This window comes from Chiloscyllium punctatum, chromosome 22 (genome assembly GCF_047496795.1).
Source record: "Chiloscyllium punctatum isolate Juve2018m chromosome 22, sChiPun1.3, whole genome shotgun sequence".
Lineage (NCBI taxonomy): Eukaryota > Metazoa > Chordata > Chondrichthyes > Orectolobiformes > Hemiscylliidae > Chiloscyllium > Chiloscyllium punctatum.
The window spans coordinates 45,041,550-45,066,542 of NC_092760.1; the positions used below are offsets into that span (position 1 = coordinate 45,041,550).

The following is a 24,993-nucleotide window of genomic DNA, read 5'->3' on the forward strand; positions in this document are numbered from 1 at the left end:
GGTGACACCAGTTCAGCCAATCAAGTGAGAGTGTCAGTGGAAGAGTACTGGTTGGGCTGGCATGAGAGGAAGAAATGGAGTGCTTGGAGGCCTTCATCATGGTGGATAGATGCGTACAGGGACTGGATGTCCATGGTGAAGATGAGGCAGCGGGGGCCAAGAAAGTTGTGGAGGTGATGAAGGACATGATCCCGAACATAGGTGGGGAGTTTCTGGACCAAGGGGGATAGGACGGTGTCAAGAATTGCAGAGATGAGTTTGGTCGGGCAGGAGCAGGCTGAGACAATGAGGCGAATGGGGCAGTCAGGTTTGTGAATTTTGTGTAGGTGGTATAACCGGGTGGTGCAGGGTTCCGGACTATGAGGTTGGAGGCTGTGGGTGGGAGATCCCTTGAGGTGATAAGGTTGTAGATGGTCTGGGAGATGATGGCTTAATGATGGGAGATGAGGTCGTGGTTGAGGGGGCAGTAGGAAGAGGTGTCCGTGAGTTGGCACTTGGCTTCAGCAGTGTTGAGGTCGGTGTGCCAAACTACCACTGAGCCCCCCCTTGTCTGCAGGTTTGATGGTGAGGTTGGGGTTGGAGCAGAGAGAGTGGAAGGCCTCACGTTGTGAGAGTGAGAGGTTGGTGCGGGTGAGGGGAGTGGACAGGTTGAGGCAGTAAATGTCCCGGCAGTGGTTGGAAATAAAGAGATTGAGGGCAGGTAACAGATCAGCACAGGGTGACCAGGTCGATGGGGTGTGTTGGAGGTGGGAGAAAGAATCCTCAGACTGTGGGCACAAGTCCTGGTGGGAAAAGTAAGTCCAGAAGTGGAGGCGGCAGAAAAAGTATTCGATGTCGCATCGCATGGCAAAGAAGGTTATCTCAGAGTATCTTGATCAGATGGGCCAATGGGTTGAGGAGTGGCAGATGGAGTTTAATTTGATAAAGGTGAGGCGCTGCATTTTAGAAAGACAAATCAGAGCAGGACTTATACACTTAATGGGAAGTTCCTGGGGGGTATTGCTGAACAGAGAGACCTTGGAGTGCAGGTTTATAGTTCCTTGAAAGTGGAGTCTCGGTTAGATAAGATTAGGATAGTGAATAAGGCTTTTGGTATACTTGCCTTTATTGGTCAGTGAATTGAGTAAAGGGGTTGGTAGGTTATATGTTGAGGCTGTAAAGGACACTAGTGAGGTCACTTTTGGAACACTGTACAATTCTGGTCTCCCTGCTATAGGAAGGATTTTGTGCAACTTGAAAAGGTTCAGAAAGGGATTTATAGGGATGTTGCCTGGTTTGGAGGGTTTGAGCTATAGGGAGAGGCTGAATACGCTGGGACTATTTTCACTGGAGCATTGAAGGCTGAGGAGTGACCTTTTAGAGGTATACAAAATCATGAGGGACATGGGTAGGGTAAATAGACAATATCTTTTTCCTGGGATGTGGTAATCCAAAACTAAAGGTTTAAGGTGAAAGGGGAAAGATTTAAAAAAGGGACCGAATGGGCAACGTTTTCACCCAGAGGGTGGCGCGTGTATGGAATGAGCCGCGAGAGGAAGAGGTGGAGGATGGTACAATTACAACATTTAAAAGGCATCTGGATGGGTATCTGAATAGGAAGGGCTTAGAGGGATATGGGCCAAATGCTGGCAAATGGGACTAGATTAATTTAGGATATGTGGTTGGCATGAACGAGTTGGACCATCGGGTTTGTTTCCTTGCTGTACATCTCTATGACTCTAAGTGTGAGGACATGCACTTTTGGAGGTCAAATGCCAGAAGAAAATATACAGTAAAGGGCAGGACTCCAAGAGCATTGATATAAGGAAAGGTCTTGGGGTACAAGCTCCCTGAAAGTGTCAGAAGATGTATGGCATTCTTGTTTTCATCAGTCAAGGCACTGAGTATTGGCAAAGTCAGCAAGACATGTTACAGCTGGATAAAACTGTAGTTTACAACACATTTGGAGTATTGTGTCTAGTTCTGGTCATCACACTAAGGGAAGTATGTGGTGGTTTTGGAGATGGTGCTTGGATTGGAATGTATTAGCTACAAGTAGAGGTTGAACAAACTTGGATTGTTTTTGTTACAGCATCAAAGTCTGAGGGTCAACCAGACAGAAGTATATTAAATAATGAGAGGCATGGATAGGGTGGATAGTTGAAATCTTTTCCCAGAGTGGAAATGTGAAATATTAGGGGACATAAGTTTAAGGAGAGAGGGATAAAGTTTGAAGTAGATGTGTGAGGGAATTTTTTTACACAAATGGTGGTAGGTGACTGGAATGCACTGCCAGCAGAGGCGGTAGAAGTGGATATGATAGCAATGTTTAAGAGACATTTTGACAGATACATGGGTAGGCAGGGAATAAAGGAATGCAGACCATGTGCAGGCAGATGGGATTAGTTTACAATGACATCATGATCAGCACAGACAAAATGGACCAAATGGTCTGTTCATCTGCTGTACTCTTCTACGTTATCTTTAATGTAAAGCAGTATGTTGGTATTCATTACAAAGGGATTGGAGTACAGAAATAAATATGCCATCCTATGGTTGTATATAGCCATGTTGCAACCTGAGCTGGAACATTGTATACAATTTTCATCTTTTTATGTAAGGAAGGATATGCTTGCCAAAGAGGGAGTGCAATGGGGATTCACCAGATTAATTCCTTGGATGACAGGATTGTGTTGTAAATTGAGAATGAGGAAACTGGGTCTTTACATTCTGGTGTTTAAAAGATCAGATATCTCATTAAAGCTTACAAAATCTTGCATAGGGCATGACAAAATGGATATAGATAGGATGTTTTCCCTGCTTTGTGACTCTTGAATCAGAGAAACAATCTCAGGGAAAGGGGCAGACCATTTAAGATTGAGATGAGGAGGAATTCTTCACTCAGTGGTTGGTGAATCTTTGGAATTGTGTGCCCCAAAGGGCTGTGGAATCTCAATCATTGAACAGATTCAAGACAGAAATTTATGGATTTCTATAGACAACTGACATTGAGGGTTATGTCAATTGTGTTGGAAAGTGACATTGTCAAGATGATCAGCCATGATCTGGTATGGTGGGGCAGACTTGACGGGCTCAATGACGTACTCTTATTCAAATATTCCGATGTGGCATATAAACCTGAAGAGCAAGACTTGTTAACATATTAGCATACAGGGAGCAGGAAGGCAAGTCAGGTGAGCAGCAAATAATGAGAATAGGATTGAGAGTACAGGAAGAAATGTCATGGACATGATGAGGGCAGAGATGCCATGAGGAGAGAAACTAGAGAAGGACTCAAAAACATAAAAAAGAGCAGTCAACCATGATTGATTCAGCATTGTAAAAAGTTCAAAGAAAAAGTTTATAATGTAGCCTGAATTAGCTGTAAATCTGAGAATTGGGAAGTTTTTCGAACACAGCAAAGGAGCAGGACCAAGAAACTGATAAGGAAAGGAAGAATATAATACGATTGCAATCTATTAAAAAACATGAAATAGACAGTAACAACATTTACAGGGACATAAAAAGAAATTGTCTTGTTCAGATGAATGTGGATCCATTATAAGCAGAATCAAGAGAAGTTATAATGAGGAATAGAGAAAAAGCAAAGAAGTTAAATGATTACTTTGTGACAGTTTTCACTAAGTTACAAAAAATCTCCTAGAGTTAGAGATCCAAGTAATAAAGGAGAATGAGAAATTGAAGGAAATTAGTATTCGTAAGAATATTTGTTAGAAATTAATGGGGCTGAAAGTTAAGAAGTTCCCAGAACCTGATATTCAATGTCACAGAGGTAGGTAGTCAATGGTGGTCATCTTCCAAAATTCCACAGATTCTGGAGTAATTACTATTGATTGAAAGTTTGTAAATGCCATTCAACTATTTAATAAAGTAACGAGGAAAATAATTGTGCACTACACAAGCATCAGTCTTAATCAGTAGTATGAAAAATACTAAAATCAATCATAATTACATGATAAATGGATCCTGAATAAAAATGATCTATTTGGGCATTGCCAGAATTGATTATAATAAAGGACTGGCTAAAACACACAAAACAGGGAGTGGGAATAACTGAGTCATTTTCATGTTAGCAGATTGTGAATAGTGAGGCAACTTGAGGATCAGTACTTGAGCCCCAGCATATGCAATATATATCAATGATTTGGATATGGGGACCAAATGTAATATTTGCAAATTTGCATATGTTACAAAGCTAAGCAAGAATGTGTATTGTGAGGAAGATATAAATCATTTTCAAGAGGATTTCCTCATGCTTAGTAATTGGACAAGAACATGGCAAATGGAATATAATGTGGAAAAATGTAAGGTTATCCTTTGAGAGGAAAAACAGATATCCAGAATATTTCTAAATAGTGAGAGGTTGGAAAATGTGCAAAAGGACCTTGTCAATAAGTCACTGAAGGCTACGAGAAAAGCTGATGGAATGTTGGCCTTTATTGCAAGTTGATTAGAGTACAGCATCACTGATATCTTGCTATAGTCTTGTATAGGAGCTTGTTTAGACCACATCAGAAGTAGTGTGTGCAGTGTTGGCCTCCTTATCTCAGGAAAGATATTATTACCATAGAGGGACTGTAATAAATCTTCACCAGATGTTCCTGGGACTGTGTGCTAGTCCTATAAAGAGAGATTGGGCAAACTAAATTGTATTCTTAGAATTCTGTGTTCTCTAGAAATTTGAAGAACAAGAGATGATATCATTGAAACCTACAAAATACCAACAGAGAGGCAGATATTGTACTTGCTCTGCCTGGTGAGTGTAGAACTGGGGGACACTGTGAAAATAAAGAGGTGCAGATTAGGATGCCCTTTGAAATTTCTATCTCGGGGGTATGAAAAATTAATCTTCAAGCATATTAAGTAGATATTGATAAATCTTTATTAACGATGTAAAGGTTTATGAGGATACTATGGGTGAAAGACATTTAAATTTTCAATCAGCCATAATTGCGTTAAATTGTAAAACATGCTTGATGGCCTGATCCAAAGAGCAGTTGAAGAGTAGGCAAAGAAGAAGACATTGAGAAAGCTTGAGTTTTTTTTATTCAGTGAAATCGAACAATATCTAGAGATTCAGTTGCTGAGACAGGAACTGTATTGAGGATTTCAATCTTTGCTCATAATAACGAGTGTATAATAGGAGGAACAAATCACTGCAGATGCTGGAATCTCTACTGAAAGCAACAAATGCTGTAGGTCACAGCAGGCCAGCCAGCATCCATGCTTGTCCACTTGATGAAGGAGCAGCGCTCCGAAAGCTAGTGCTTCAAATTGTTGGACTATAACCTAGTGTTGTGTGAATTTTTAAAATGATGTACACCTAAGCTACACATCGCTGGACACTATGGGTCATTTAACATGGCTAATCCACCTGAGTTGTTTAACTATCACTGCCTTTAATAGTGCACAGTGGAGGAAAGTTACACAAAGTGACTGGAAACATTGAAATCCTGCCAAGAGGAAGTTGCCGAGAACCACCAATGCCGGAAGAAAGCTGAACAGGTTCCCATTCCCTACAGAATGTATGAGCACAGTCTGCGGCTGGTGAAAAGGCTAAACCTCTCATTGGCTGCTCAGATCACTACATCATCACCGCCTGACCATGATGTAGATCATGGGGAGCCCACCCTCTGACCAATCCGAGTGGAGGTGGTGCTTCTCGATGCCGATTGAGCAATCCTCGCCGGGGACGTCCATTGCCTGCGCGGCTTGTCCCGGAAGCCGGGGGGGGGGGAACTGCGATTGGCCGCGGCGTTGTCCATTCTCTCAACCGATTGGCTATTATCCGGCTTCCACCGCGCCCCCTCCGCCAATCAAACCTCATCCCCTGCTGGCCTTGTCAGCTGCCTATTGGCCCGCGGGCGGCTGAGGCTGACGTGGCGCTCGATTGGTCGGTGCCGTGCGTGACGCGGGATGGGACCGCCCCCGCCCCGCCTCCCTGGGGGTCATCCGCCCTTCCCCCTCCCCATAAAGCGCCCGCCGCTCGCCCATTCCCGCTATGGCAAATTGCGACCCGACGAGTAAGCGGCAGAAAATGGCGTCCGCGCTCGATCAGCTCAAGGAGTTCACGGTGGTCGTGGCAGACACCGGGGACTTCAATGGTGAGGGGGGCGGGCTTCGCCATGGCAACGGTGGGGAGGGTGGCGGTCTCCATGGTAACGGGCCGGTGGAGATGTCTGAGCCTCTTATTTGTTCCTTATCCCACTCCCTGGTTAATGAGAGCTTTGATAGTAAGGATGGTGTTATTGGGGTTAAATCCACGCCCCCCTCCTCCCCCCGCGGTAAGGGTCAGCCTCTCTCTCCCAGAGCCGGCCTCCCAGCCCCATCTCCCACCCTGGGACCCAGGCTCGGCCTACCTCCCCCGCCGGCTCCTCTGAGCCTGTATCCCTAGCCTTGGGGCCGCTGCCGGTTTCCTTCGTGCCGTCGTGGCCCGGTTGGTGAACAGGCGGCTCTTGTAGTGCCGCTCCCCCCCCCCCCCCCCACTCCGGAGAGCTGAGCACACTCCAGCGGCACCCGGGGTGACATTGTACCGCGGCACCCGGGGTGTCCTGCAGTTTTCGATATGTTTCTTCTCGCCCCCAAGTGCTCGGCCGAGGGAGGCCCTTTCGGTTGAATGTTAATAATCCCATGGCCTTAGTTTTAAAGGAGGGCTGAGGAGTTATCTGCTGTGGTAGCCCATGTTTACCCTTTAGTGGACATCTCTCCTGGTTGAGAGGGCCTTATCGTTATCTCATTGCTTGTGGGAGTTTGTTTTGTGCAAGTTGGCTGCTGCTTTTCCAACGTTCCAACAGTTAGAGTCATGGAGATGTACAGCACGGAAATAGACCCTTCACTCCCAGCTTAAAAATGTGTTGCTGGAAAAGCGCAGCAGGTCAGGCAGCATCGAAGGAGAATCGACGTTTCCGGCATAAGCCCTTCTTTATTCCTGAAGAAGGGCTTATGCCCGAAACATCGATTCTCCTTCTCCTTTGCTGCCTGACCTACTGCGCTTTTCCAGCAACACATTTTTAAGCTCTGATCCCCAGCATCTGCAGTCCTCACTTTCTCCTAGTTGATTTTAACCTACTGTGAATTTTCTTGCAAGGATGCCTACCTTGAAGAAGCTCTCCTCCTCCCTCTACAAGGATTTCAGTGAGTCCTTCTCTCACTGCACCCCCCCCCCCCCCCCCCCGTCATCTCATCTGCCGGTTTCCTGAAGAAGGGCTTATGCCCGAAATGTTGCTTCTCCTTCTCCTTTGCTGCCTGACCTGCTGCGCTTTGCCAGCAATGCTTTTTTTAAGTTCTGATCCCCAGCATCTGCAGTTCTCTTTCTTTCTTCTTGGGTTCAACCTGTCCATACCAAGCAGATATCCCAACTCGATCTAGTCCCACCTGTCAGCAACTGGCCCATATCCCTCCCAACCCTTCCTATTCATATACCTATCCAGATGCCTTTTAAATGTTGTAATTGTACCAGCCTCCACCACTTCCTCTGGCAGCTCATTCTATACACGTACCACCCTCCTGAGTGAAAAAAAACTGCCCCTTGGGTCTCTTTCATATCTCTTCCCCCTCTTTCTTCTCTCTTTCTCTTCCCCCCCCCCCCCCCTGCTAAACCTATCTTATTCATGCCCCTCTGATTTTTATAAACCTCTATAAGGCCACCCTTCAGCCTCCCACCATACATCAAAAGTATTTCATTGGCTGTAAAATGCCTTGGAACATCTAATATTCATGAAAGCTCATTTATATAGATTTGTCTGTTTCTTTTAAAACACTGGAAGCTGCTAAGCTCATTCTGCTCCTCAGTCAGATGCCTGTCTGCAACTCTCCCTGCTATATTGTTAAGCAGGTGATAAAAAATAAAGATGCTCCATATAAAAGGATTTAATTTGACACATAATGTCTATGATGCTTTAAAGCCAAAACTCAGGGTTTTGTTTCACGTTGTATAGTTTGCTGATTTGGTTTTTGAGACTAAGATGCAGATTGCACTGCTTGATATTTTGCTTTCTGATGAGTTGAGGAAGATGATTTAATGGCTTCTATCTTCTGAATTTAAAAACTGAATTCCATGTAAATACTGAATGTGCGTTAAAGCACTTTAGAGATGAATAGGAAGTGTGGCCTAATTTCTGATATGGGTGTTGGTTTTGTGGAAACTTTATTTCATCATATGGACCTGATCTGTCTGCATTGCAACATATTCTCTTGAATAGAAAAGATATGGAGGCAATATTAAGCGCTCCTGTAAGCTGTTGTCCTTTTTCTGTTCCTGTAGCTAAATGAGACATAGGCTTGGATAAGTAATTTTCTAATCAGCCTGATCAGAAATATTACTAAATGCCTCTGGAGCAAGTGGACATGAATGGGATATTCCTGTGTCAGAGGTAGGGGCAATAATGGGCCCCCTTGGATTTTTTTGTTTCAATCAATTTGTTCAATAATGTTATACCTTCTGGAGCCGGTAATACTCATTATAGTCAAAAGTGAATTTGAACTTATAGGTTATTGGTCATTCTAATGGGGGGGGGGGGGGGGAAGATGCAGGGATGTGGTGGTGATCTTCCTCACTGCCATGTCATTTTGAGCCTCCAACTGTGCATAGAAGTTGTTCAACTCATCTGGCAGGGAGGCATCACTACTACAAGCAGAAGATGCTGTTCTGTGGTTGGCAGTGGCCTGGATGCCCTTCCACATGCTCCACGTATCACTATTGTCCTGAAAATGGCTGTGTATTGTGTATGCATGTTTGCCTCTGTCCTGGGTCAGACTGGCACTTGTTGTTGTTGGGGCTGCCTTGTCATCTGCTTTGAAGGTCGAATTGCACTTCCTGAGCAGTGCGCACACCTTTGCGGTCATCTGTGGCTTCTGGTTGGGGTGAGAAGTGATGGTCTTGGACACAGTGGTGTTGTCAATACACTTGCTGATGTAGCAGTGTACTCCAAGCTGATGGAATCTCCATCGGTTGCTGCCTCCCTGAATATGTGCCAGTCAGTGCACTCAAAACAGCCTTGAAGAGCAGAAATGACTTCTGCTAGTCAGGTTTTCACCTACTTCAGAACTGGTTTGACACTGAGTGGTCTGTATGCTGGGATTAGCATAGATGTGGTCTGAGGTGGGGCTGGTGCTCCATCCTGTATGCATTGGGGCTGTTCGTGTAAACAAGATCCAGCATGTTTCTTTCCCCCCCCCCCCCCCCCCCCCCCCCCCCGGTCAAAGTCCATATGCTAATGGATTTAGGAATTTGGGACTTGCATGGTTAAAATCTCCAACAACAATAAACAATGTGTCCACTAATAACCCCATATAGTTCAGAGTTCCTCCTTAGCATTGGCACTAGGAGGAATATAGTCCTTCTCTATAAGGACAGCAGTGAATTCCTGTGGCAAATAAAAAGGTCTGCATCTAACTATCACCAACATCCACCAGTGAGTAGTGTCTGGAGCCTTACCCCACAGCTGCATTTCTTACGGTGTAAAACAAGGCAAGCCTGTCTAACTGGATTAGTGTCTAGAATTGTTGCTAAGCTGTTCCGTGAAAACAAGTTCAGTCTCTGAACTCCTTCTGAGAGGTCTGCTGCAATCAGATGTAGTCCAATTTATTGTCCAGTGAACAGAATGGATGTTGGAGCTGGCCAGCTAGGGTTTGTTTAGCCTAACAACTCTGCTTCTGCCTCTTCACACCACTTCTGATGTCTCAACACCTTGCATCAGGCAAGGCAGAGGACTGGAAGCCTGGTCTCCGCAGCAAACACATCACTTATCTCCAGAGCTCTCCATTCAGGTCCATTTTGTTCAGCTAGTTCCTGTACTATAGCAGTGTTTGTGGGGAGGTTTGGTAATAAGTACAGTACTTGCATGCCTGCAGGATCAACTCGCTTTGTATTGAAATTTACTGACTGTCTACTTGAAGTAAGTTGCCTTTTAATAAAATGCCTGAAAGTAACTCTAACAAATGCAGATGTTTTTTAAAAAATACTGATCTATAATCAAGAATAGGAATAGTTAACTTTTTTCTAAAGTGTTCACTGCTGTAATTTGAGTCACTCCATTCCATTGAGAAACTTGGTCATGCATTGTTCAAAATGTGGGCAGGGCACAAATTGCTTAGTCACTTTGACTTTGCAGAAAACCATGATTTACAGTTCATCTGTAAATTGGATTTTCTTGCAGTATTGACAATGCATTTATGCTATTCTGTGGAGAATGAAGCTAAGCAAGTTCGCTATCTGTTGACTACAAATGTATTTGAATCCCTTTGTATGTATGTCTCTGACAATGTAATATTGGGATTACTGTTCCAATAAGTGTTATTTGCTTTGATTAGTTCACTGATCACACCAGGAAATGTTTTTAACAAATTGCAGTGCAACAGAAACAATGAGTCTGGGTGGGATGTTCTTCAGTGGGATGTGTGGACGCAATGGACCAAATGGCCTGTACCCACACTAGGTATTTTGCATCTAAAACATTTTTTTAGAAGTATGGGTGATTGCAAGCATCACGTGTTGAGCTTAAGTATCCTTCTGATGGTTTGTCAGTATGTATCTTGAGTACTTTTTGATCCTTTCCTTTTACCTATGGCATAATTGAATTTGCTTTTCATGTACAGCCATTGATGCATACAAACCTCAAGATGCCACAACCAACCCCTCGCTCATACTTGCTGCTGCTCAGATGCCAGCTTATGCAAAGCTGCTTGATGATGCTATTGACTACGCAAAGAGTTGTGGCGGGTAAGACCACTTAAGCTGAAGCCATATGGATGAAGATTTTTAAAATTGTGATGCAGCAATAGGTTTTAAATGGAATCTTTTCCTTTGATTATACTAAATTTTAAAGGATTGAATTTGTCAGCAAAACTTTTTAAAACCAACACACTAGGGTAGTGGACTTGGTAGTTTTGAGCATTTGAGAATTGCTAATATTTCCAACTTAAAACTTTGCTTCAAAAAGTAATTGTAGTAACAAATTTATTTTGGGTGTCAGGTTTTTGCTTAGTTTGAACTCTAATGTGCTGCTGCTTTTAAAACATACTTTTGGTACTGCATGCATATGTTAAATAAAATAACTCATGTTTTCATCCTGTGATGTTGTTGATTACTCCTGTCCTATTTTGAGTGAGTGTAACTCATCCCAGCTAGAGGACAATCTGTCTCCTTCCTCTGTCCGACCTTTCAAGCCAGTCGTAGATATACAGCATGGACAGACCCTCCAGTCCAACTCTTCCAGGCCAACCCCATATCCTAATCTAGTCCCATTTGCTAGCACTTGGCCCATATCCCTCTACTCTTCCTATTCCTATCCAGATTCTTTTTTTTTTAAACATTGTAACTGTACAACCTCCACTACTTCCTCTGGCAGCTTATTCCATACGTTCACCATCCTCTGCGTGGAAAAAGTTGTCCCTTTTTTTAATCCTTACACCAGCAAACCCCCCCCCCCCCCAACTCACCCCAAACCTATGCCCTCTAGTTCTAGCCTGCACCTGAGGGGAAAGACCTTGATTATTTATCCTATCCATGCCCCTCATGATTTTCTAAACCTGAAAGGTCACCCCTCAGCCTCCAACCCTGCGGGCAAACAGTCCCAGCCTATTCAGCCTCTCCAATTTAACTTAAATCCTCCAATCTTGGCAATATCCTTGAAATTATTTTTTAGACCTTTTTCAGGTCTAGCAACATCCTCCTGATAAGAGGGAGGCCAGAACTGCACACATATTAGCCAAAGAATAATCTGCGAAGGTTTCCCACTTCATCTAAATGCTGTTCCTCCATCTCTGGAAACAGGGTAGTTTACAGTTTTACTTTGGGAACAATCTGTAATACTGTATTATATCTCAGCCCTCCATGGCTTCTAAATTGCCTGGCTGATTGTCTATGACACCTAATGCTAGAAGCTCCCCTCCATTAAACAATGGGAAGATCTTCCCACTGTCTTCTGTTGCCATCACAAGCCCTTTTCAGAGCTATTGGAATGGCCCTGTCCCTTAAGGCAGCAAAATGATATTTGAGCCAGGTTGACCCATGAGCTGTCGACTATGTGACTGTCATTTTCAAGACATTGTGTATTTATTCACTCCTTAGAAATCTGTAAACACTTAAATGGCTTCACAGTAGATTTTTCTTTGCCCAAGGAGTCTGAAATTTAAAACTTGGGTTACAACTTCTGAATAAGGCACTCCTAGTTTTGGACTAGGATGTGCAAATACACTTTTATATTGAGGTTGTGAAATTTTGTAATTCTCCATGCAATTAGGACTGCTCCACTTACTAGCTGCTTAGGTACTAAATCAAAGAATTAGGGTATATCATGGAGAAGTTAAAGCGGAGATAGAAGATCCACAATTTGAATGGCAGGGCATAGCCTGAGCTGAATAGCCTACTTTGATCATTGGTTATTCTTTGGTCTTGTATAGTAACATCACTAATCCTACCACCATTTATCTGCTGAAATTGTCATTCATGCTTTAGTCACCTGACACAACTATTCCAATGCTCTGAGCCTTCCATCTTCCTCCACGTATGGACTTGCATTCAGTACAAATTCAGCTGCCTGTATCCTAACTTGGGCCAATTCCATCAACGCTGACCTGACTTCCACTTGTTCTTAGGTTTTGCAGTACTCCAGTAGAAATCTCCATCCTTGTTTTCAAACTTTGTTTTCCTTCCCTACTCCCTTATTGTGACCAGTTATCTAGTGTGGGTACATATGTTTGTGCTGTTGGGTTTAAGAACTCTGATCGGCCTTCTAGCTACCTGTACAAATGACTGCTTTGTGGTTTGGTGTCAAATTTTTGTTTTTTGTAACATTTGCTACAAGGTGTGATGGGACTTTTAATTACACTAAAGGCACTCCTATAGTGTTTGCTGTACTCCTAGGGATTACTTGAGGGTCTGTGATCAGAATTATAATGGTTGGTTAACCAGTCTTTCTTCCTGACAAACTATAATAGTTAACTGAAGTCCAGCAGTGAATTAGTAGAAACAGAATTTCACAATGCTTCCCTCATCCTAAATTTCTTTTTTCCCAACCTTTCCTTGATCCCTGCACTGTGACTTGAGATTCTGACAGTTCTAGCTGCTAATACATTCAACTACATCAGTTTATTACATGATGGCTATTTCACATTGAATGGTCTTGCTAGCTAAAGTTCTCCTTTTTTTAAGGATGCTTCCAGTTACTCTTGCTACCTTTCTTGATAAAGCCATCTGTATTTCTTGGTTCTCTTCAAACTTGACATTTTGATTTGAATTTGTGGCTATGCTGACTGTTCATCTTCCAAAGGGAACAATCACATGGCTATAATCTCATTTTATAGTAAATGTTTCACTTGCAATTTTTTTTCTTACACTTTTTTTTCTTTGAAGAACATGTGAAATGAAGTGGGAAAACAATTCAATCCTTCAAACCTGCTCCATTCATTTCTAATGAAGATGGCAACTTACTGGGAGATGGTATCATTGGGTGAGCAATCCTTACCCCTGGAATAAATAATCCAGGAACTTGGGGCTATGAATTTGAATCTCTCCATGACACGTGACAAAATTTGGGAGAAAGTGAGGACTGCAGATGCTGGAGACCAGAGTTTGTGTGGTGCTGGGAAAGCGCAGCAGGCCAGGCAGCATCCGAGGAGCAGGAGAATCAACGTTTCCGGCTGCCTGGCCCACTGTGCTTTTCCAGCACCACTTTTCAACCCTTCAATAAAATCTGGAATGTAAGAACAAATCTATTAAAATGGTTGCTATTTGAACTACTGCCAATTGTCTCTCAACCTAAGTGGTTCACTAATTTCTTTGCTTTTGGTAAAGTCTTCTGTTCTCAGCTGGTGTTGCCTACGTGTGACTCCAGAGCTGTAGCGATGCTGTTGTCTATTAACCATCATCTGGGAAACTAGGGATGGGCAATAAATGATGCCCATATTTCATGAGTAAATTTTCATACTCTTAATCCATCCAATATTCCCAGATATACTGATTTCTCTTTCCACTTTCTGAATGAAATGAACCTTTTTTAACTAGTGTATTCTAAAGGTTTACAATGTTTTGACTGTAGGAATTTTGAAAGAATAGAAATACTTGTCTGAATGAATGTAGCTCTGACAATGCATGTGAAACTTTATACCATCAACAGGAAAGCAGCATGCTTGATGAGCATATTATTTTCCACTTTGTTCACTCACTTCACTGCACAGTGGCAGCAGTGCATTCTAGCCACAAAATGCACTGCAACATCACAAGGCTTCTTGGATAGCACCTTCCAAATTCTTGATCTTCACCTAGGTGGAGACGGGTAGTAACTGTACAGGAAAACTGCCGCATTCAAATTCACCTTTAAGCCACCCTGACTTGGCTTTTTTTGTTGTTGAGTCAAATTCCTGAAACGCTCCCCACAACTGCACTTTTGGTCTACAGAGCTATATGGACTGCTCAACACTGCTGTCATGAGCTCTTAGTTGGACAGATACTAAACTTTGGCTTAGCCAACAATATCCATCCACATCCTGTGAAGGCTTTTTATTTTTAAATGGCAACAGTCCCTTTTATATTGAAGGGAAACATTTGCATTTGTTAACCTAACTGCTTGCTATGACTACAGGCAAACTTTATTTCTTGTATCGACCTCTCCAGATTATTCATTATACCAGCATCTTCTAGTCCCATTTTAAGATTGTCTCTTCTGGTTAACTTTCTTTTTAGGCTTGCTTTCATTCCCATGATGCTATCCTGCCCACTCAACTAACTCCTCCATACCCTTTTTCCTATATATTTGCTGCATCTTGGCACTTTTTTCCTGCCAGACCTGTATGTGGGACTGTATATAACACCATTATGTTGCTTTTATTCATGTTAGTGACTCTATGCTGAAACCCAAGCATAGATCTTCGCAGTACCTTGATTAGTTAATTAGCTTTTTTAGTATTTAAACAGTTCATGATCAGTCTTTGGCTAGGTATGCCCAATAAAACAGTACAAAACCTAATTCTGATCTAATATGTAAAATGTATTGTATGCTTACAGATGTTGCCTCCATTTTGAAATTTAAAATTTGATTTAGCTGTTTTTGAGGTAAAAGCATTTTCACATCTTAGCCTGGTTTTGCATTAACTTAAACGGTCAAAATAACCATTACACCATGACCCTTTGAAGTGACTTCCTTCCATACAAAATGTCTAACTAACCCACATTAAACAAAAATATGTTTTGATTCTTCACTTGCTTGTTTGAGTCAAAATTTACTTTTTTGAAAAATTTCTCAATCCTGTTGTGTTGAAACTGAGTTTTTTTTTCAGATCAAAGTCTGATCAACTCTCCAATGTCATAGACAAGCTGTTTGTCAATTTTGGTGTCGAAATTTTGAAGAAAATTCCTGGCAGAGTTTCAACTGAAGTTGATGCAAGGTACTAAAACTTGAAGCTATCTACCAGATACTTAAAGTGTCTTCCTAACAGAACAATTTAGGTTGTCCAAGATACTTTACTGTCCATTCTGAGCAGTTGTGTGGTGTATTAATATTTTATGTAGGACCATGAAGTCTCTTGCTGATCTAATTTTAGTTTAACAATGCTTTTTGTTTCCTTTTTTGAACATAATCTTTTGTGAATAAGCACAAAGTCACAAGATAGCTTTTTATTTCTTTTTGTTTAATAAACTTCAAACTATAGTTTGAAAGACTTCAAAGCATTGGCAAAACCAATTTATTGTCTCAACTCCATCTCTTTACATCTATTTCAAAATCTAGACCCATTCCTTCCCATCAAATCTAAGTTTGATTTTAACTGCTTGTTCTCAGTTCTGTTTGAACCCCTTTTTTCCTCCAGTATTTCCACAACTGAGATCTTTGGCTTTTCAAAGCCAGTCTGTAGCTTCTAATCACACTCCTCCTGGTCTGGATTCTTTTTGTTCTTTGAAAAACCTTATTCCGTAACCCCTCTGAGCAATACCACCATGTCTTAAGTCCCCTCAATCTCTACTTCAGGTGAATTTACACTCATCTGCTTTCTCAGTCATACTCATTTTTGTTTATAGTTCCAGAAATATAACCTCATTATTTTTAATGACCATAAGCCACCCAGCCAAGCTTTATATTAAAATATGATCTCTATAGATCCTGCTCCAATCCTCCTATGTACTTTTCCTTTTTATCCAACCCCTACTTCCTCTACTATCCTGACTAGGAACTAGATTCCCATTTGCCCTACTGCCACTGGATCAAGAACCTGGCATCCTTGCTAAAAGCACAGTACCAGCTCTACATGCATTGCAGCAGTTCAAAAAGACTGCTCATTCTCATAAGCAATATGTGGTAGCCTTAAATGACATGTGCCCCTACCCCCCCCCCCCCCCCCCCCACCTAATAGGATAAACAGAACTATATTTTTGTTTATAGTTTTAATCGACGTCATCTGGAAGTGCCTATCTCTTTGGTTTTTTAATACTAGATTATCATTCGACAAGGATGCCATGATCCAAAAGGCCCAACGCCTAATTCAGATGTACAAGGACGCTGGAATTAACAAGGATCGTATTCTTATCAAACTCTCCTCCACATGGGAAGGTATCCAGGCTGGAAAGTAAGTTCTTGTTTGTAACTACACTAATAGTTTTAAATGTCAAACCTAAATATGGAATGAGTAGCCATGAATATTGCACATTCTATGTAACTTCTCACAAGACCAACAAAATCTCAATTCCAACATCTGCCCAAAACCGTGCAACTGATGGTTTAATGGTATTGTTGGAGTTGTACTTCACCAGATAATGTACTGGGGATCTGGGTTTGATACAAAAGGAATTTTAAAATTTGAATTGTTGTGAAAAACATGATTATTATACCCTTTTTTAATTAGGGAAGGAAAACTGTCATCCTGGCCTAGCTTGAATGTGACTCCAGAACCATAGCAGTGACTTTTTTGTATCAAACTGTTTTTAAAGTTTCAAAAGAATGAAACCTGATAGACTTGGCATTGCAAATTTTAGCACAAACCCAGCCCTGACAATCCTTTAAGTGCTTCCATGCCCCCATTCAAGGGCACTTTCAGTGCCAAAATTCAGAACTGTCTCTCAGGTTTGTAACTAAACAGTCTGTTAGTCAAGTGTACAGAATCATACTTTGCAGGCAATGACCCAGATGTTCTGTTGACCAGGCAGTCATCTACTAATGTAGACACAGGTTGTGCATGGGGATTCTGGAATCTCCATAGTACAATTCTATTGCCCTCAATTCAATTTCCCACTAAGCAATTCCTCTATATGAACTGTCTCTCTACTTAATTTCATTGAAACTAAGTAAATCACTTATCCTCTCAAAGTCAAACTATTAACTAGTCTAACCTTGAATCATCTGAAGGTGCTGGATACTATGGCTCTGGACCCCAACTGCATTAGTGATGGTACTGCACATATCTTCTCCTGAACTTGCCATGTCTCTAGGCACCATTTAGTATAGTACAGTAGTGATATCAACATGGAAGTTTCCTCCGTTGTCTTCTACATGCAGCAGGAGAAATCCAACTCAGCCATCTAAAGTGATAGAAGGGAGTCACTGATTATGCTATTTAAACCACATTTGCTGAGCAATATCCTGCTAACAAGAGAACTTGGTATTTGGAGTTGCCCTTGGCTCCAGGACCCCTTTGAAGGAGTTCCTCAGGGTTGCATCCTAGGCCCACCCATTGTCTGCTTTGTTAGTGACCTTCCCTCCATAAAGTGAGAAGTGTCATGTATAGTCATTAATGAACAATGCTCAGCACCTGTTGGAGATAGGAGAAAAGTGGGATGTTGGATAAGCTATTTCATTCTGACCTAATGAGAGCAGAAGAAAAAGTTGCTTGCTATTGTGCTGGTGAATTTTTCATAGTCCATTTTTAGATTTTGAAATCTCTTGGGTAGTTGGGTTGAATATAAAAACTACAAAATGCTTATTTTCTTCCCTACTGATTTTTGCTGTACACATTGAATTGCTATGACTAGTTTACTGTTCCAAATAAAGTATATAGTTAACCCTAAGTACTTCTGTTTTTAGGTTCCTTGAAGAACAGTGTGGCATCCATTGCAACATGACACTGCTTTTCTCATTTGCTCAGGCAGTTGCCTGTGCAGAGGCTGGGGCAACATTAATTTCTCCATTTGTGGGTCGCATTTTAGACTGGCATATAGCCAACACCGATAAGAAAAGCTTTGAACCATCCATGGACCCAGGTACACTTGTCTAGTCATTTGAATTCTGTGGCAAATTTTGTCTGTAGCAAATGATTTGCTGTAAAAGTCAGAAATAGTTTCTCATACCACTGACTTTATCCCTCTTTCAGGCAACTGTCTCTCTGAGACAAAAGTAGACTGCACCCTTTGACTTTTCTGTGAACTTGTATTCCTGCTGTCACTAAAACCAGCCTAATTCCACAGCCTTAGCATGGCCTGACTCCACTCCAGCTGAACTCATTCGTTGCTAAAACACTAATTCTAACTGTGAGGCAAGACTTGACTAATTAGTGCATTCCGAAAAGACCTTAGCATATCCAAAGTTGTAACTCATTTCCTATCTCCCCTGTGCTCTGATTTAACACTCTGGCTCACAGTTGAACTATGCCTTGTTTTAAGAAATTCTTGTTTTTAACCTTTTTGTGGTCTGGCTTCTGGCATCTGCATTTCTCCTGATTTCAGACCTTGAGTATAACAAAACTTAGAGTTTGCCATTGTTTCTTAGTCTTTTGGCTGCCAAGACTCAAACTCTTAAATTTCCTCCATAAACCTTTCTAGAACTCATTCTCTCATTCTTCACTTTGACACATTTCTAGAAAGCTACTTCCTTAGCAATGCTTTAGATCACCTTTTTGACTTATTTCCTTGTAGTTTGGAGTTGAACCTTTTTTATAATCATGTGAATTGTCTTTGCGTCTTGGTATTTTTGTAACAGATGTTGCTTGAAGTAGTGATTCAGCACACTTGGGCTTGTGTTGGAGTGCAATGACCTTTGTGCTGAAGTAATCACTTCTGTAGAATTAGACACTAATATCCTGTGAAATACTTTGCATAAGTTTACCTCCGGCTCTGACCTTTTTATAATGCATAGTGCAGCAGTGGGACTGATTTCAGGTAATGTTTATATGTGGGGCTGTTGCTATAGCTTATTGGGAAGTCTGCTGACAAACTGCCAATTAGCAGTTTACCTGAACTAAAATGCACAAAACTACACAATGGGCAGCTGAAACATCAGTAATTTGGCAATCCACTTTTATTCTTTAACTTAAATTTTGACAAACTTTTTTAGATCCATCTTTTCTGTTGGTTTGCCAGACCATGTTCCTGTTTGGATATTTTGAATTAGTAAGTTAACTATACCATTGGTTGGTTTGACTTATTGTCACACACACAATTAGACAGTGAAAAGTATTGTTTTGTGCTGACAAGACAAATCATGCCTTCAGGACAGCTACAGAGAAAGATAACTTCCAGTTGGAGCAATAAAATACTTTAACAATTGTTCTCGTGCTTGCCTATACTTAGATACAACTTTTATAAAGATATCTCTTGCATGGGATCCATTCTTAGAGGAAAGTAATCTGGTTTTGTCACCTGACTTTTTTTATTTCATAATCCTGATTTGCCTATAGGTGTGCAGAGTGTAACAAAGATCTACAACTATTATAAGAAGTTTGGGTACAAGACTATTGTCATGGGAGCATCTTTCCGTAATGTTGGTGAAATCAAGGCATTGGCTGGCTGTGACTATCTCACAATATCCCCAAAACTGCTGGAGGAGCTTAGCCAAGACAATGAAACACTAACACCTACTTTGAGTGTTAACAAAGGTAAGATGAAGGCAGATGCAAGAAATCTGAAACCAAGAATGCTGTGTTTCTAAAGACCTTTTTATTGAACTTGCAGTGTTAAATTTTTCAACCGCTCCTGTTGAGTTTCTACAGCATTGTTTGCTAAAGCAAGATTTTTTCAGCTGAATTAACAAACTGTGCTCTCCTACTGTCTTTGGTGATGCAAGTTTAATTGCGGTGTATGTCAATCCCAAACAACTCTGCTTACATTTACACCAGTGTAATTTGGCTTTGTTTTGAAGGAAGGTCTGGCTACAGTTAAATGGACTAAGTGGTAGGTTGCTGCTTCAATGTATCCCTTTTAAGGAAGTAAAGTAAAATGTTTCACTAATACCTCAAACAAAATTCAGCAAAAAAATCTATTGTGGCTTTGCAAGGAAGCTGAATATCAATTAGTTTAAAGGAGGAGATTTATAACATGAAAAATTAGCCTAGAGATTTTAGAAACTCATTTGAGGAATAAATGTGAATTAGCCCAAATAAATATTAATAGCTAGGTATTAACTATTTTAAAATGGAGTGCCTCAAAAGGGCAACTTTAATGACACAGGTTGTGGTGGAGCAATTGTTACAATAGACACCAGTTTCTCACCAGAAATAAAAGGCAGTAACTGCCTGAAATAACTTAACTAATTTTTAATGTTTTGGTTGCAATTTTTCAAGTAATCATTTTTGTCAAAGCCTTTATCTTCAAGAACAATTACAAAAGAATACCCTAGAGAAATTGGTACTTGTACTGTGGTCAGATTTTTAGGCTGGCAAATAAACTCTGGTAGAGGCAGTGCCTTGGAGAATGCATCACTTGAACACTGCAGGTTAATTCTGGTTAACACATTTTTTGTTCTGAGAAATGATCCAGAATGGCTTTTGTATTAAAATCTGTTTAACTGTATTTGCATTTTTCTGAACATTCCCCTCAATGTACATATTTTCCAGTACATGCATGTGTACATACTAGAAGTCAACTAACACCCCTAAATGGGTTGATGAAATTTTGCAGATTTTGCACAATTGCAAAATAACAGCTAATGTTGCACATGGTTTTTCAAGTAGAAGCTGGTTGGCTCTGGCATTAACTGGTATGTTGCCCATGGTAATGCCTTTACTGATCATTCAGTCTAACTTGTCTATGGCAACCACACATCCTAAATCTGGTAGGTTTGATCACTGAGCTGCAAGATTTATTATCAGATCTTTCATCTGGATGTTAGGTAATATCAGTGAGCCTCCAATGAAGCACTGGTGTTTTGTCCCACTTACCATTGGTGTCATGGTCTGTTGTGGTGATGATTATCACCTCTTGTTTTGAGGTTAAGTGGTGTCCAAATCATTTTGTTTGGAGTTCCAGTTTGAATGCCACCCCTCTAGAAATTCCTCTGCATGTCTTTGTTTAGTCTGACCCAGGATGGATGCATTATCCCAGTCAAACTGGTGTCTCTCCATCTCTAAGGATACTAGTGATAGTGGGTCATGTCTTTAGGTGGCTAGGTGGTGGCTAGTTTCCTGTCAGTCCAATGTAATGCTTGTTGCAGTCCTTGCAGGGTATTTTGTATCAGGTGTTCGTTCTGCTGGTTGTTGGAACAGGTCCTTTTTTAGATTCATCAAGAGCTCTGTTAGTAGGTTTGTGGGCTACCATGATGCCAAGGGACTAGAGTAGTCTGGTTGTCAACTGATGTCTAATATATGGTAGTGAGAGTAGAGTCTCTGGATGTGTTGTCATATTTAGGTTTGTTGTGTAAGGATTAGCAGACTGGGTACTTGATAAGCACATTCTTGAATACATTGTATAGGTGGTTTTCCTCCACTTCTAGTAGTTAGTGCTGCAATGTGTCATGGCTTGTTTAGATGTCCTGATGCAGCTCTATTTGTGGTGTTTGAATGATTGCTCCTGTAGCTGAGAATCTGGTCAGTATGTGCATGTCTTTCCTATAGACGCTAGTCTGCAGCTCTCCATTGGCTTTCTGTTCTACTGTTCCATCTAGGAAGGGAAGTCTGTTCCTTTGTCTTTGAACAATAAGCACAGAGAAAGGGGGTAATTCTGAATACTTTAAGTGGTGGTCCTGATCTTTGATCTCCAATTGTATTTCTACTAAACTAAACTTTTTTGTGGTATCCTACTTAAATGTAGGTAAGTGTTTGTTTTAATACTTTTTAAAAAATGTAATGATCTCAACTTATTTGTACAAAAGAGGCATGAACAAGTGTATATCCTCAGGTAAAGTCTGAAAGAATTGGCAATAATTCTGGTCCAGGGGGCAGACCCTAATTTATACCAACTGCTAGTTTTAATTTGTAGCACAAACCTAGCTATTCTTACGTGGAGAATCTTGCATCACTTTTTTAATCTAGACTCAATCCTCTGAGGTGAGGCAAGTATTGTCACTGACAAGAGTGCTTTGAGTGGCAGAACCTTCAATACAGGTGCATGTCTATTTTTAAACTTGACTTTTTTTTAATAAATTCTTTATGGGATTGAAGGCTGCACATACCTTTGAGAAATTTGGTTCCAATCAAGTTAATTATTTCTTTCAAGATGGTGGCAAGTCCCTGCAGAAAGAAAAAGATCAACTAAACTCCAGAGGACAGTTGACAGCATATGCAAGTGTATTTAATTAACATGTTTTTAGCTCATTAGTGCATATTATACTAATGTGTTTCATGCTCTGAAAGTTCATAACTTGAGGAACCACTTTTCTTGCCTCAGGTGGCTGTGTAATGACTGAAATTTCTGTATGCAAACTCTTTTCATATTTTAAACTCCAGAATTTTTTAGAAAACCTATATCCTAAAAGTTGTTGTTTACCTGTGTGCAGCCCAAGCACTTGACCTACAGAAAGTTGAAATGAATGAACAGACCTTTCGATGGTTACACAATGAGGACCAGATGGCTGTGGAAAAACTATCTGATGGGATCCGCAAGTTTTCAGCTGATGCAGTTAAACTAGAAAACATGCTAAAGGTATGGCTGAAAATTGACATACCAGGTATAGTCAAGTGGTGCTGGAAAAGCACAGCAGGTCAAGCTGCATACAAGAAGCAGGAGAAACAATGTTTTGGGCATAAGCCCTGATAAAGGGCTAATGCATGAAGTGTCAATTCTCCTGCTCCTCTGCTGCCTGACCACCTGTGCTTGTCCAGCACCACAGTTTCAATGCTGATCTCCAGCATCTGTAGTCCTTCTTTACATAAGGTATCATGCTGAGTTGAAAATCTTGGAGTTGAAAAATTGAAACCAAAAATTAGTTCAGTGTTGGGCCAAAGGGCCTGTTTTCACACTAGGGATATATTCTGTGATATATTTCAGTCATAAGATCCTCTTGAGGTGCAAATCTAATGCTGTCTCTTCACCTGGTACTGAAAGTACTGCTAACTGCTACTTAATGGAAGATCCACTAGTGCTCAGTGCACACATCCTAATAGGATAACTAACCTGCACTTGTTTAAAAGAGCTGGGGGAGATGTTCATAAACAACTTTTTTTATTTGTATTGGAATTGACTTAGAGTGGCACATCAGTTGGAAGGGTTAAGAGGGATTATGGGCCAAATGCTGGCAAATGGGACCTAATTAATGGAGAATATCTCATCAGCATGATTTGGACCAAAGCTGTAAAATTAACATTTAGAAACCCATAAAATTAAGAGCTGGAGTAGACTACTTAGTTATTCAAGGGTGCAGGCCTGTTCAGTATGATCATGGCTGAGCATCCAAATTAGTATGCTGTTCTGCTTTCACATCTTTGTTTTTTAAAGATCTTGCAGGTAGAGGGGCTGTAGTTAAAGCTCCTTTAACCTGAGCCGGTTTCTTGGTTGCTTCCATACATGCCTGCCACATTGTACTCCCTTCATCACAATACTCTAAGAACTCTACTACAAATTTGGCAAGTCAAAAGCACATTGTGCAAATTGAATGGCTAGCCATTTAAATAAAGCATGTTCAGTTGGGAATATGTAGGATGGGGAAGTTACTGGGCTTGGCTAGTCCAGATTGAATAACATGCATCAAATCTGGTGTTGTCTATCATTTGCATTTTGTGGAAAAATCAAATGTGGGTATAGAATGTACTTGTGCCACCATGGTGTACTGCACAGGCTGCTTTCGAAGTGTCTGAAAGCAATGTACCTTTGCAATATTTTTGGTAAAATGTCTGTCTCTTTTAAATTGTGGGTATCTGGAAACCAAAAAGTTCTCTCATTTAGATCAGTGCATTGGAAAAAGGAACTAGTTGCAACACCTGTGGGAGATTTAATCTAGTCTAAAACATTTTGCAAACTCATCACTTGATGAACCTAATAGCACTTAACTTTTCACCTGAGGTACTGCCTGTTCACCAAATGCAATGTTGTTGGCATCTTTAATTCAAATGAGCTGCTTCACCATACTGTCACCTTAACTAAGCTACAGTAAGTTTAATTTTTTGTATAAACATAACAAAACACAAATGGTATCCAGGATAAATCAAGACTAAAATTGTAGAAATGGAGTGATTTCTGCAACTTGTACCCCACTAGTTTTAAATTCTGCAAAGATGGCATGAGTAATTGCTCTTAAGGGTTAGCATGTACACCAGATTTTTTTGCCAATGCATGTTATAACTGACTCTCCTGTTTTTTTATATTGATATTTGTTCGTTCTTTTGCAGGAACGGCTTTTTACTGCCAAGAATGGATGCTAAGTGTCCCTTAACTTGCACACTTCCCTGTTTTTGAATCGTGTGGTTAGATGGCTGAAATTTTTAATTTTCACTTTGACCAACCATGTAAAAGGTACACCATACATTGTATCATTGGTGTATCCATTATTGAGCAGTACTTACTGTTGGCTTGTGCAATACAGTGCAGCTCTTTCTAATAAATGCATAAAACTACTAATGTGTTGGTTGCCTTTGCTGTGAGATTTCTATTTCTTAACCCATCAGTAGCTCTTTGTTTTTATTATACAATTTGATCTGACTATACTTATTGTAACATTGTATGGGTGCAAGAAACAAAGGGTGTTATACTAATGAGGTAGGAAGATATTGGTGAATTGTGGCAGTCTAAACTTATTGGGTAAATTGTAAGTTGAGTTCTTGGCAGTGACCAAATATATTTTTGAAGATTTTGTACAGATCTGGTTACCTGTGCAATGATTGTAAAAGTCCTTGCTGACTAAAGAATAGTAACCAACATGGCTTGAG

General features: G+C 40.9%; 1 protein-coding gene across 1 annotated transcript; it reads left to right on the forward strand.

The window, feature by feature from the left end:
* The first annotated feature begins 5,933 nt into the window (after window positions 1-5,933).
* On the forward strand, window positions 5,934-24,681 carry taldo1 (transaldolase 1). Its single transcript, XM_072592196.1, has 8 exons — window positions 5,934-6,104; window positions 10,597-10,720; window positions 15,277-15,384; window positions 16,426-16,557; window positions 18,009-18,184; window positions 19,597-19,794; window positions 22,629-22,774; window positions 24,457-24,681. Exons 1-8 carry the CDS (start codon window positions 6,002-6,004, stop codon window positions 24,487-24,489), a joined length of 1,020 nt encoding a protein of 339 aa, XP_072448297.1. The 5' UTR covers window positions 5,934-6,001; the 3' UTR covers window positions 24,490-24,681.
* The last annotated feature ends 312 nt before the right edge of the window (window positions 24,682-24,993 follow it).

Excerpts from the sequence above, each read along its gene's own strand:
- taldo1 (XM_072592196.1), top strand. The coding sequence starts at position 6,002 with ATGGCAAATTGCGACCCGACGAGTAAGCGGCAGAAAATGGCGTCCGCG. Across the intron at positions 15,385-16,425 it reads TCAACTGAAGTTGATGCAAG|ATTATCATTCGACAAGGATG; the intron begins GTACTAAAACTT and ends TTTTAATACTAG. Across the intron at positions 19,795-22,628 it reads TACTTTGAGTGTTAACAAAG|CCCAAGCACTTGACCTACAG; the intron begins GTAAGATGAAGG and ends ACCTGTGTGCAG.